At 46.3% G+C, this 13,397-nt stretch overlaps 1 protein-coding gene across 16 annotated transcripts in view; it reads left to right on the top strand.

The window, feature by feature from the left end:
- The window catches only part of JADE1 (jade family PHD finger 1), a 355,916-nt gene that overhangs the window by 330,277 nt on the left and 12,242 nt on the right, over positions 1–13,397 (top strand). For all 16 annotated transcript variants that reach the window (XM_021100682.1, XM_021100683.1, XM_021100680.1 and 13 more), the window contains 5 exons: positions 2,062–2,249; positions 4,722–4,933; positions 7,729–7,896; positions 8,754–8,870; positions 12,314–12,835. In XM_021100682.1, coding sequence (XP_020956341.1) covers positions 2,062–2,249; positions 4,722–4,933; positions 7,729–7,896; positions 8,754–8,870; positions 12,314–12,835 — 1,207 coding nt within the window. The remainder of the gene's footprint in view (positions 1–2,061; positions 2,250–4,721; positions 4,934–7,728; positions 7,897–8,753; positions 8,871–12,313; positions 12,836–13,397) is intronic.

Raw genomic sequence — 13,397 nt, 5'->3', positions numbered from 1 at the left:
TGGAAGAGCAATGTATTGAGTTTTTCTTTGGATGGACTTTGCCCAGTTGTCCTTGGGGGGCTTTTTCTGGATTTACTTCCAAACCGCTTTTCCCCTTCAGGGTCTTGAGGGTCAGGTCTTTGATGATCCACCTCAGCTTGAAGCAGGACCGTTTGCTCATCACCTCACCAGGCTGGCTCTGCTGGCCTGGAGGCTCCTCCTAGGGAGAGAGGATTGAGTGCCCTCTACTTAGCTAGCAGCTGGCTTCTCCGCTGTGTTGTCAGATGCCAGTTTTGTGAAGTGGCCTCTTTGACCATTGCTGAGCGTGAACCGAATTTACTCCTTGGCCCTCACCCACACTGTGTCCCCTAGGCGCTTCCGATAATCGAATCTGATGATTGTGTTTGGGATCTCTGTGGCAAATGTCCACATAAGTACGCAGGCTCACATGGCCTCTCCAATGGAGTGGATGGAATGTTTCACTGGGCTCTGTAGCATAAACATGTCTCTTTGCCTTAGAGTCTACACCTGCAGCACAGCACCATCTGTTCACCACTGGCCATCCCAGTCCAGGAGTTTCGAGCCCGGTGCAAGAGAAGTAAAGGTTAACGCAGCTTATGGAAGTTTTTAGCTGAAACCTTGCTCGTAGTTGAGTAGGAGGAATAACTCCCTTAAATTTGCCTGTTTCAGTGGCATGCAGATAAGATCACTCTGGTTATTATAAGGGTGTTGGAAATACTTTGACAACCTCAGGACAGCTGGGTGTTAATGCAGACTGCTGACACCCTGAGTTGTGGGGGGATCGTGTGGATGTGGGGCCTCTGAGGCCGCCTCTGCTCTCAGGAAGAGGACCCTCGTTCCCACTCAGCAGTGATTTCATCTTCTCATGTGTCATCTTCCTTTTGATTGGGGTGCAGTGGTTAGAACTCCTCTAGGTGTTCACAGGCTAGGGGTGAGGGCGGAGCATAAGGAGCAGAGGGTACCTGTTTTCCTGTCCTGGAATCCCCAGTCTGTGTTGGGAGTGTCCCCTGCTTACTTAGTAAGGGGCAGAACTGGTTTTAGAACCAGAGGTAAGGGGTTTCTCCCCTTGGTTCCCTAACACACTGCCATGTGTACCCTGCCTGTATGGCTGCTCTTGCCTCCTCCATGTTCCTGAGAATCCAGTGCTTGATGGCCTGCAGCAGGGGCAGGCAGGGCTGGTTAATGGAAGGTAATTTAATCATAAACTCTTGACACCTAGGGGGTCACTATTTTGGTGTTGCCCACAGACCCACGACTGCTGTTGTCATTGATGGCAGGCAGGCACTGTGGTGTCCTGGGAAGCCACGTGGGAGAAGCTGGTTTTGTTTTTGTTTTTCTTATGGCTGCACCTATGGCACGTGGAAGTTCCCAGGCTAGGGGTTAAGTTGGAGCTGCAGCTGCCTGCCTACACCACAGCACAGCATCGCCAGAGCTCAGATGTATCTACAACCTACACCACAGCTCATGGCAATGCCAGATCCTTAACCCATTGATTGAGGCTAGGGATCAAACCCAAATCCTCATGGATTCTAGTTGGGTTCTTAACCTGCTGAGCCACAGTGGGAGCTCTGAGAGGCTGGTTTTGAAGACTTCTACAGTGTTTTTACTTGTATCTGCATCTTAGGGTGGTCTTAATGACTTGTGCTTCATTTTATTAGCTGTGATGCTAGGGTTTTAAGTCTCTTTTTTTTTTTCTTTTTAGGGCCACAATTGCAGTGTATGGAGGTTCCCTGGCTAGGGGTAGAATTGGAACTATAGCTGCCGGCCTATACCACAGCCACAGCAACTTGGGATCTGAGCTTTGTCTGTGACCTACATCATAGCTCATGGCAACGCTGGATCCTTAACCCACTGTGAGGGACCAGGGATTGAACCTGAGTTCTCATGGATGTTAGTTGGGTTCATTAACCACTGAGCACAAAGGGAACTCCAGATTTTAAGTCTCTTAATCTGACAATGACCTGGGGCTTGGGGATTGGAGGTAGAAGCTAATGAGGGACCTTCTGACAGTCTTTCTTGTGGCAGAAGGAAATCTGGGTGCCTTGTTTTCTTATTTACTAGGGTTGTGTCTGAAGAGAAGTCCCTTATGTTCATCAGACCCAAGAAATACATTGTCTCTTCGGGCTCCGAGGCTCCAGAGCTGGGCTACGTCGATATCCGGACGCTGGCCGACAGCGTGTGTCGTTACGACCTCAACGATATGGATGCTGCGTGGCTGGAACTGACCAATGAGGAGTTCAAGGAGATGGGTGAGAGACTGTAGGCTCTGTTGCTTTGTTAACAGGTGATGGGTAGAGATGTTAGGCCTGTGGATGGGAGTAGAAGCTCCTCACTGCCTGAGTATACCCGCTCCACCACAACTTCAGCTGGTCTCGGAATCTTGGGCTCTTTAATGGAGAAGCGCTTGTCTGGCTATGGCAAGCGTGCTGACACGGACCAGAGTCTGTGTGTGGCTCATAGGCCAGGGTGGTGGGTTTGATGAGGGATATTTTCCACAGGCACACAGGTGGGACTCACAGTTCCTGCCCTGATTTATACGCCCCTCCCCACAACAAACACACAATTTAACTCAAGGGAACTGAGGCCCAGAGAAATGAAGTGTTTCCCTGAGATCACAGAAGGGTCCAGGCCCCAGTGTCCATCTCCCCTAGCAGTGCTATTCAGGTCCCTTCTGTTTCTGTGAATTTACTGCTGTTTCTCACAGTAAACTCCACTCCAGCCAAGCTCACCATTTTCCAAACACATCCCTTGTGTTTTTACTTCAGTGGTTCTCTTTAGGTCCTTATCCAAATCTGAGTGCTTTCTCCTCCTACCTGTTCATCTATCCTTGCTTGCTTTTGGTGAAGCCTCACCTTAGCTGGGTGCCCTACCTGTCTCCATCTCTTTTCCGTGAGCTGTTCGTTTTTGTGTATCTACAGCGAGGGCTTCTGGGCCTCATTTGGTTGCATTTCCCATGTCGAGACCAGGATAACTCTTGGTGTGTGATCCAAGGTTGCACACCACTCCTGATTGCTGAGGGTTGCCTGACGTGTGGTGATGGCAAGTCTGTGAGGTCAAGTCTAGACTCCCTGTGGGAGACTGAGGATTAATTAGCATTGGGCTCTAGGTCAAGGTTGGGCAGTGGTGGCATAGGCTATCTGTTTGCAGTCTAGCACATGGTAGATATTTACAAAATGTTGCGTGGTGAATTTCAAAGCTCTGAAGGATTAACACTGTTGTTTTGTATGGATCCCAAGCCTAGCACAGAGCCTGCCATGTAACATGCTCCTGTTGGGCTGCCACGCTGCTCCCTAGCCTTTGGGAGCTGGCAGTGTGGACTGAGCTGGACAAGTGTTCCTCTGATATTTTTCTGGGTGTCCTGTGTTAAGGCATAGGGACAGGCAGCTGGGACACTGCGGGCTTCTATAGATGGTTTAGGTGGTGAATGCTGGACACTGGCAGGCGAACGATGCACTTGAGTAACATAAACTGAAACATGCTTACAGGTGTTTGTATTAGCATTTATTGGTCTTTTTAATGGTAAAAATTACATAGGATTAAATTTTCAAAGCCAGTGGTATTTTCAAAACTGGTAGGAGGAGTTGGGATGAAAGCTTCTGGCCACACAGAAAAGACCTGGTCATTAAATAGGGTTTGAGATGATAGATGGCTTTTTTGAATATGTGTTTAGGGCTTATCCATGTGTTCTCTAAGGTTCTAAAAATTTGAGAAGTGTTAATCAAATTTATGGTAATGCACAAAAGTTGTTGAGGTTCCCAGGCTAGGGCTCTAATCAGAGCTACAGCTGCCGGCCTACACCACAGCCACAGCACCAGTGTCTGTGACCTGCACCACAGCTCACGGCAACGCTGGATCCTTAACCCACTGAGCTAGGCCAGGGATCGAACCCTCAACCTCATGGTTCCCAGTCGGATTCATTTCTGCTGTGCCACGATGGAATTCTGATCTAATGATATTCTTTTGTTTCTTGCCACTTAAATGTGTTTGAATATTTTCTTACAGTCTGTTTTTTCTTTCTGCATGAGTATTTTCATTGCAGGAAGTTTGAATACATCCACAAATGGAAGAAAATAAAAGTCATCCCACCACTAGCTATGACCATGATAACCACTTGAAGTTTATTTTTGATCCTTCTTGTATAAGAATGCATTTTATTTGATTCACAAGGAGCTGTATTTACTTTAGACATTCCTTGTGTTTCTGTCTTTCATGTGTCTGATTAACTATGCATTTCAGCTTAGTAAATTCGGTGAGTGAAGAGGAATAAACCAGGTAGAACTATTTGAGTGTTCACAGTGAAATTTTAAGCATCAAGAAAGGAATGTTTTCCAGAAAAAAAAAAACCCAAATCATAATATGTGGTCATAGTTCGAAGTCACTTAAATGCTACTTGGCATATGTAGTATTGTATTGACTCGACAATCTAATGATACATGTATTTTAATACCCTTGGATTTATCTTTGGCTTTTCTGCTTATAGCACTGCATAAGGAACAGTGCCTGACCATGAGGAATAGACTGTTGTGTGGAAGACGCTTCCTGCGTTTAATTTAAAGAACCTTCCTTGGAAGGGTCTGGGGACATTCAATAGAAAATATTTGGGGTATAGGATAGATCTGATTATAGTATTATTTATTCACTGAGGTTTTTTTAAATAAATCATCTTAAAGTATTTATTAATGTGGATTTATTAAAGTAGGTTTGTGGCATTTTTCCTCCAGGAATGCCTGAGCTAGATGAATACACCATGGAAAGGGTCCTGGAGGAATTTGAACAGCGCTGCTACGACAACATGAATCACGCTATAGAGACTGAAGAAGGCCTGGGGATTGAGTATGATGAAGACGTTGTCTGTGATGTCTGCCAGTCGCCTGACGGTGAGGACGGCAACGAGATGGTGTTCTGTGACAAGTGCAACATCTGTGTGCACCAGGTATGAGGGCGGCAAGGCCTGGAAAGAGCCACCGGGCCAGTTCCCCCAGACAGGGTGATGACTTAAAGACAGCTGCCCGTCTTTTTGTTCATAACAGGTGGCCTCTTGAAGTATTTGTTACTTTTACAACCAGGAGAATAGCCTTTCCTGTGGAACTCGTTCTTCCTTAACATAGAGTTTTTGTTCCTGCCCACAGAAGTCAGGTTATATGAGCCCCTCTGCCCTGCTCTTCTTACACCTGGGTGTAGCTATTAAGAACACCGGGACAAAACAAGAAAACAAAACCCCACAGGTCTTGAAAAAGTGCTTAGCTTGCTGTGTCTGAAATGAAGGTGTTGGCGGGGCCATGCTCCTTCTGACACCGTAGGGGAGTCCTTCCTCACCTCTTCCTGGGTCCTGGTGGTTTGCTGACAGTTGTTGGAGTCCTTGTCTGCAGCTGCACAGCTCTGGTCTCTGGCTTCATCATCACCAGGTGTACTCCTGTGCTGTGTCTTCATAATCTTGTAAGGACACCAGTCATTGGATTAAGGGCCCACTCTACTCCAGTATAACCTCATCTTAACTGATTACATCTTCTGTTACCCTCTATCCAGATGAGCTCATGTTCTGAGGTACTGGGGTTAGGACTCGGTTTAACATAGATTTTGGGGACACAATTCAATATATAACATTTGCTGACGTGTTAGTATATAAACTGAGCCCTTGAACAAGAGGAAAGGGACTCCTTTTCTGGAAAGTTATTTTCTGTCCTCTCTGATGACAGTAGGATTTGGTGGTTTCTTCATTAAGGATGGGCACTAGGTAGTTTAAAAGCTTGGGAGAATCTCAGTCTTGACTCTGTCTCTTTCATTTATTTTTCAAGTGCAATAATGAAGTAATTTATATTTCTGTAGGAACATGTGTTCACATGCACTCTTTAATCAGAAAAGGCTGTTCTGAGGTACTTGATTTTAATTCATCTTTTGATCCTAATATTTAAAACAAACTTAAAGACTTGTGTGGGATAGTTGTTTGGGTGACTTCTTGTGAAGAAGAATCAAGTTTGCTTTGTGAGGTTCTTGATTATCGTTTTCTTTATAATATATCTGCCTCCTGGGTTCCCCCTTTGCCAGAGGACTTTACCAGCTGTGTAGCCTTACCCCATCTCATCCTGATAAGATGTGAGAACACCATCTGTTGTTGGTAAGTTGTGTTATAGCCCATCTCATAGCCCTGGATTTTCATACTGTCTAGGAGCTTGGAATGACGGAGAATCACACGGAGGTTTTGTTCTTTGAAGATTATGAGCATGGTGACTTCCTTTGTTGCTGGTGCTGTTTATTTGGATGAATGATTTAGTTTTTTCCCTGAGAAAAATTTTGTTTAGGAAAAACCACTTCTGCCTGAAAACTCCTCAAACCATCTTTTATAAATGAGTTAATTGATGTCAGGGTGGGCTGTCAGAGTCCTGCTGTGGTCAGTGGCAGAGCACCAGCTCTTGGGAGCTCCAGATCCCTCACCGCAGCCCCGTGCCTGGCCTCCCGTTCTTTTGGCCATACCACATTGTTCCTTAGCGTTTCCTTGTGGCTCTTTTTTCTTTTGAGATGTTTTTCATAACTTGTCTTCAAGAAATCCTTTATTTAATCTCCTAATTTACCTAGACTTGCATTTGCAGTTAAAAAAAAAAAAAAATTACCTCTTCAAATGAGACTTTCTCTAAAGGGCCGGATATAGACCGTTTTGGTATTTGAAACCTTAATAGTGTCCTTTAGCTCTATTAAAAAGTTATTTTTTTCCAGTAAGTCTGTGTTGACAGTGCTTCATTCATGGCATCGACACAGAGCTCCCAAGCTCCAATCTTAGTGTCACTTAACTTCACAGAACTCTCATCCTGTGGTTTCCTTTTTGCGTCCTGGATATTCAGATTGCAAAGCGGCTGTGTTTTTCCTGTCTGGAGAATTGGAGCTGTGTTACTCTGTCTCTCCACTTCCTGACTTGTAGTTCATTTAAGGATAAAGTTCTGAACAGTTTAGTGTTTTTAAAAGACTGTGAATGTGCTCCTGGTACCATCAGGGTTTTGTTTCTTCACTTTAATGTTTGCCTTTTCTTTCTTTGAACCGTCTTAATGACTTGAGTTGCCTTGATTTCTGCAGTTTTTGCTGTCTTGTGTAATTTTGCCATCTTATGCAAAGCAGGCTTTGTTTTAAATATCGGCCTAAGAGACCAGATTCTCTCTGTCTAGAATGTCTCATTTTCCTGCGACTCTTGTGTTCATTTGGGAGTGTTGGGACCTGGTTAGTTTGCTGAGCCTAGGGAAGGAGGCTGCTCCTTATTAGTTCTTTCTCGTTTCCATTGCCGTCTCGAGTAATAGCTTTGGGAGACTTGACTGCTTTGTGTTTTTTCCCTCACTGTATCCCACTGACATCGGCAAATCCGAGGGGTACTGCCCTCATCTAGTCCTAGAGTGTTTTGAGGATTTACTACCCAGGACTTAGGAGCTGGGTAGAGATAGGTATCTGTAGTAATATAGCAGATTTTTTGCAAACTTTTCTGTCCTCAAGTGGTTTTCAGAACTGTCTCCAGTAAGTAAATATGTTGTATCCAGAGACACCGGATACCTCCTGACCACTGCTCTGAGTTGCCTGGTACCCTTCCTGAAGGGAGAGAGTTGCAGCTGGGTGGGCCTTGGGAGGGCCCCTGTTTTGGTGGTGGTTCTGTTAAAATCTTTCTAGATGTTTTAAAATTAATAGGCATACTGGGAAAAAATAACTCTTCTCCTTCTCTCTTTTCCTTGGGGTTGTGCTGTGGCTTTATAGGCCTGTTACGGAATCCTCAAGGTCCCAGAGGGCAGTTGGCTGTGTCGGACATGTGCCCTGGGGGTTCAGCCCAAGTGTTTGCTGTGTCCCAAGAAAGGCGGAGCGATGAAGCCTACCCGCAGTGGGACCAAGTGGGTCCATGTCAGCTGCGCACTGTGGATCCCAGAGGTGGGTGTACTTCTTATTGGTTCAGGAGCTGAGGCTGTTCTTTTCACGGGGAGCCATTCATCAATAGGCCACCTTATAGATGATGAGTAAAAGGACACCTTTGAATTGCTAAATTGAATCTCAAGCATGTTGTCATCTGGTCATCGTATGCAAATTTGTGGAAGTGTTAACTGGAAGCAGCAGTGAGTTGGATTCCTTTCACAGGCCACCGCAGCTGACCCTCCCCTGCCCACTTGGTCCCAGAAGTGGACCTAGGGCGTTTTCGCTGCGGCCTGGGTGCGGCTGAGTCTTTCCCCGGGGATGGCTGTAAATCCCTGGGTCTAGCGAGTACAGTCATGGTTAAAAACCACTGCTCTAGGTCACGTTTTTTGTGATTTTTATTAAAATTCTTACTTGGCCTCAACCTTTGTAATTTCAGGTCTGGTCTAATTTATTTCAAGTCCCAGACCTTGACTAATTTAATTTGCACAGCTCACTTTGAGAATATCATTTGTGATTTCAGATTTCAGCATTTTTTGGCATGTGTGATTTTGGTGCATTTTTCCTCCTGAGGAAAGTACCTGGGGTGATCTGGGTTGAGGCCTCATGACTTGGGTTTTGGTAGCTCGGGATGGGCTCTCAGGGCTTGGTATTAACAGGGATTCAGTCCATTGGTCCAGGCTGAATGCAGGCTGGCCCTTGTGCTGTCCTGATGCTTTACAGTGGGATTTCACCTGTGCTGGGAGGGGAGTGCCCCTTGCCACCCTCTGGTAGGAGGGCTGAGGGGAAGGAAGGGATCTGTAAATTTCTACTGTCTTATGTAGACAGTTGGTCTGATAGCCTCTGCCACCCTGTCCTGCGGTTTCTTGGTCCTCTAGGTGAGCATTGGCAGCCCCGAGAAGATGGAGCCCATCACGAAGGTGTCTCACATCCCCAGCAGTCGGTGGGCGCTGGTGTGCAGCCTCTGCAATGAGAAGTTTGGGGCCTCCATCCAGGTAATCACTTTGTCAGAATGGCGTCTTTTCCCTTCCCTGTGTTCTGGGGAGCAGGACAGGGAGGGCTGTGAAAGAACCATCCTTTCAGGATTTGGAGATGGGACTGGAATCCAGGAAGCAGGACACGGGGAAGGGCAAGGACGCCTCAGCCCTTCTGAGGTTGCTGAGGAAGGTCTCCAGCCCAGTACACATGCCTTTATTGGTGGATTATATCCAGTGTAACCAGAACCCCAGCTCGAACTATCACAGGGCAACTCAGAAGCCTTCCTGAGCTGCAAAGCAGTTCCAGTTCATATCTGGTTTCTCCCTTCCTGCTCCAAGCCTTGCATCTCAGCTCTTTGCACAGGCTCTTGTAGGGAAGAATCAGAGTTCTGGCACTGGAGGGTCGGCTACCCTCTCACCTGCCGAGTGGCAGACCTGCCTTTTGGGTGCTCCGACACTGCTGGGTTTTGAGGTATGCATGTAAGGCTGCCTTGTCTTATGCACACTGCTTGAGATCAGCTTGGCATACTGAGGCTTTTGCATTTGGTAAAACAGAGACTCTTGGAGCACCTATGAGGTGCTGCACCAAGGGTCCTTTGCAGAGCTTGTTAACTTGAACACAGTCTGGATATCTGACCCCATGGTAACTTGTGTCTGGGAGGTTGGGGTTGGAGGAGAGGAGCTTGTATATAAAAAATTTTGCCTGCATTTCTCTTGGTCAGCATACTGGCAAACGTAGGTAGAATTAAGGAGAGACTATAGATGGCATGCTGGTTTTTTGTAATGCTGTCTGAAATACTACTTGAGAAGTTAATTTCTGGACCTCACATTTTTGGCATCTAGACAGTCATGACCTATGAGCCTGAAATGCTGTTCCACCAAGGTCTCCAAATGCTGTGTGGCTGACGTTGGTCTGTCGAGTCTGGCTTCTCCTGTGGGAGGTACCAGCTCAGGGCCGCTGTCTCTTCCTTAGCCCCCAAGTCACATTCTAAGAGCAGAGGTGCTATTTTGGAGTGCCTTCTCTCTTGATGCTGAGAATACACAGCTTTGGCATAGACACAAATTCCCAAGCTTGATCACATCACCAGTAGTGGGTTTTAAGGAAATGACCTCATTTGGCTAAATCAATTTGTATTTTGGCTGATAAAAAACCATTTCCCCTGGTAAGGTATCTGCCCACTGGTGGCTTTTCAGAAGTTTTCATTTTGCATGCCAAGTGGTGGTACTTTTCTTCCTTATCATTTCCATTGGTGTTCAAGAACCCAAAATACACAGATATTCAGAGGGTGAGGCCTGAGACAGCTGGTTGGATTTGGCTGTGGACCTTGAAAATAGTGCAGATTTTTGTGTGTGAATGGAATCTGGAAACCAAAACATGACAAAAGCCTCTGGCCTGAGAGTTTTGTATTAGAGAATGGAGGAGAAATTTTTTAAAAGACTCAAAAAAAAAAAGGCATTAGGGCTCTGTGTGTGTATACATGTGTCTTTTACCCATGTGAACACTTGAAGGAAACAAGCTGTGGCAAACCAAGGCAAATGGAAATCATTTTCGTCAAGTTACCTGATGTTCTTCTGAGGATAGAATTTAGGCCCTCTACTGAGCATGCCAGTCCTGGTCTTAACTGATTACAAGAGGCGGGTGAATGGGATCGCTCTCTCTTTTGAAGAGAGATGATAAAATGACTTTTGTTGCCATTGACCTCCTTTTCCCAGAACATTAATTTGAAGGAGAAGAGGCCAAGGAAAGTTGATGATTTTTCATATCTTCACAGAATAGACTGATTTTATTAAAGAATTCCTGTCTGAAAATGTCTGCATCTGGGAAGGCTCTGGCTTACATTTCTGTAACATCTGTTTGCTGAGTCAACCTGAATAGGAAAACCCAGAGGAAGGCCATTTGGCATCTTTACAAAGGCCTGCATAAATGTCCTGGTGCAGCGTGTTCGTCTTTAAGGTCGGAGTGCTGAGTTAAAATGTAGTTTAAGCCAAACACCAATGGTGTCTCCATCATCTCTTCCCACTTCCCACTTGGCTGTGTGCTTAAGAGTGAGGAGCACTTTGTCTTTTACTGATATTGGCCAGGTGTGTGTGTGTGTGTGTTGTTCTGCTACTAAAGCAGATTTCACACATTTCTTGGAATAGAGGTTATTATAGATAAAATTACAGATTTATGTTAGTTCATACACTTTAAGTGTTTGCAGTGGGTGGGGGAATTGATTTTCTGTGAAGGGAGCTGGATTTTTCAGTACTTCTGATAAAAGAAACTTTATAATTGTGGACGAGATCATGGCAGTAAGTAGCAGTGAGTCACCTTTTAAATACTGAAATGATTAGGGGAAGAAGCCCCCAGTCCAAGCCCCTGCCGTTTGCGGTGATGCTGTGCTAGGGCCTATTGAATGAGTTTAATTAAGCTTTTCAGCTGGCCTGGGGCCACTCGGTCTGCTCTTCTCTGCAGCCCTGGTGTGTCAGACATAACTTGACCTCACACAATACAGTGTTGCTTTTTAAGGGATTGGCTGCAGTCACCACAAGAAACCTCCTTCCAGAGATTCAGCCAGTAAGATCAGGTGGGGAGAGCTTAATCACTTTTCTCCTGCTAGGCTTCGGGCTTGCTGTCTGGATCAAAGTCACTACATTGTACCCCTAGTGAGGCAGTGAGAGGGAGAGGGGAGAGGTGTTTGGCGAATGGGAAGGCAGTCTCTAGGCTGACTCCCTGCGACCCACAGGTAGCAGGTCCCTCACAGTTGTGCTGCACACAGGTCTCAGTGCTCGGCCCCCGCTGGCCTGAAAGCTTTCTGCTTCCAGTGATGCTTCCTCACGGATGCGGAGACCTCTCTCATCCTTTCTGTGCTGGATTGTCCTGGTGTCCTGTTCCTTTTTAATTCACCCTCTTCGGTCTGAGCTGCCTTCGCTGCTGGGAGGAATGTACTGTTTATTTTCCCACTTGGTGTGGGGACTCATCCTGGCTGGGGGGTAATAATGAGGATCCGCATTGCTTTAAAAAACTCTGACTAGTGGCCATTCTTCCTGAGGAGATTCTCACCACTCAGGCTTTTTATATAAACACAAAAAAGCACATATTGATAAGAAAAAAATTAATGTATGCTTCAAATATACTCTGCATGTTGAGCACATGTTCTGTTGAGTGAAATCTGAGTGCCAGCCCCGCTGTGTGCACATCCTGTTTCTGTAACTGTCCGCTTTAAGAGGTGGTTTGGATGCTGTTGCTTTTCTAAGTGAGTTATAGTTTGCTTTATGAAAAAGAATTCCTTTAACTCCTAAGCCTTAGTTATTTAAAACATGACAGATCTGCCAAGGTTAATCCATATGAAGCTTCTCTGTCCTGTCCATGTTCGAAGTGCAGCTCTTCTTGTGCCTGTGTGTAGGGGTGCCTGGCACCGGGGCTTCAGTCACTCTCACTCCCTAACCCTCTTCTCTCGCTCTCTGCGTGTTCTTGCCAGTGCTCTGTGAAGAACTGCCGCACAGCCTTCCACGTGACCTGTGCTTTTGACCGGGGCCTGGAGATGAAGACCATCTTGGCAGAGAATGATGAAGTCAAGTTCAAGTCCTACTGCCCAAAGCATAGCTCACATCGAAAACCCGAAGAGAGCCTTGGTGAGGCGGCCACTCAGGAGAATGGAGCACCTGAGTGCTCCCCCCGGGATCCTCTGGAGCCCTTTACCAGCCTTGAGCAGAATCAGGAGGAAGCCCACCGGGTCAGTGTCCGGAAGCAGAAGCTGCAGCAGCTGGAAGATGAGTTCTACACCTTCGTCAACCTGCTGGATGTTGCCAGGGCCCTGAGGCTGCCTGAGGAGGTGGTGGATTTCCTGTACCAGTACTGGAAGTTGAAGAGAAAGGTCAACTTCAACAAGCCCCTGATCACTCCAAAGAAAGATGAAGAGGACAATCTAGCGAAGCGCGAGCAGGATGTCTTGTTTAGGAGGCTGCAGCTGTTCACTCACCTGCGGCAGGACCTGGAGAGGGTAATGATTGACACTGACACCTTGTAGTGACTTAGAGAAGAAGATCGAAAAGAGGCACCTCCTTGCCCAGAGCAAGGAGTGGTGGCCAGTTCACTCACTTACTCTCAGACCCTTGTACATACTGCAGCATGAGGTTGTGTTGGTTAAATGGATTGATGGGCTGCAAAACTCACTGTACATACATGCAAGATGGCCATGGAGTGGCGGCTTCTCTGATTTAATTTTAAACACTTTTTTGTTAGTCCCTATCGTTCTTCTGCAAGATCAAATGGGGTGCGTCTTTCCTCCCCCACCTTCATTCTAGAACTAGCTGGAACTGAGCCCCAGGAAAATGACCAAAGAATTGGCTCAGAATTGTTTACACATTGAGTTAGAAAACCAGAATAGATTGAATTAATGGTGAGGGTGTGGGGCAGGCAAAGGTAGGAGAATTTCTTATTCCTACCTGGGGAAGCACTAGGTGCTGGTCATGGGCTCATTAAGGAGGGCGAAGCACTGCCTCTCTGGCCCAGCTTTGCCTCTTGGCTGACTCTCAGGGGCCTTCCCCGTAGTGTCATGAGCA

The sequence above is a fragment of the Sus scrofa genome, chromosome 8 (genome assembly GCF_000003025.6).
Source record: "Sus scrofa isolate TJ Tabasco breed Duroc chromosome 8, Sscrofa11.1, whole genome shotgun sequence".
Classification (NCBI taxonomy): domain Eukaryota; kingdom Metazoa; phylum Chordata; class Mammalia; order Artiodactyla; family Suidae; genus Sus; species Sus scrofa.
The sequence above is the reverse complement of the archived record's forward strand: the minus strand, read 5'-3'. Positions and strand labels throughout refer to the sequence as shown.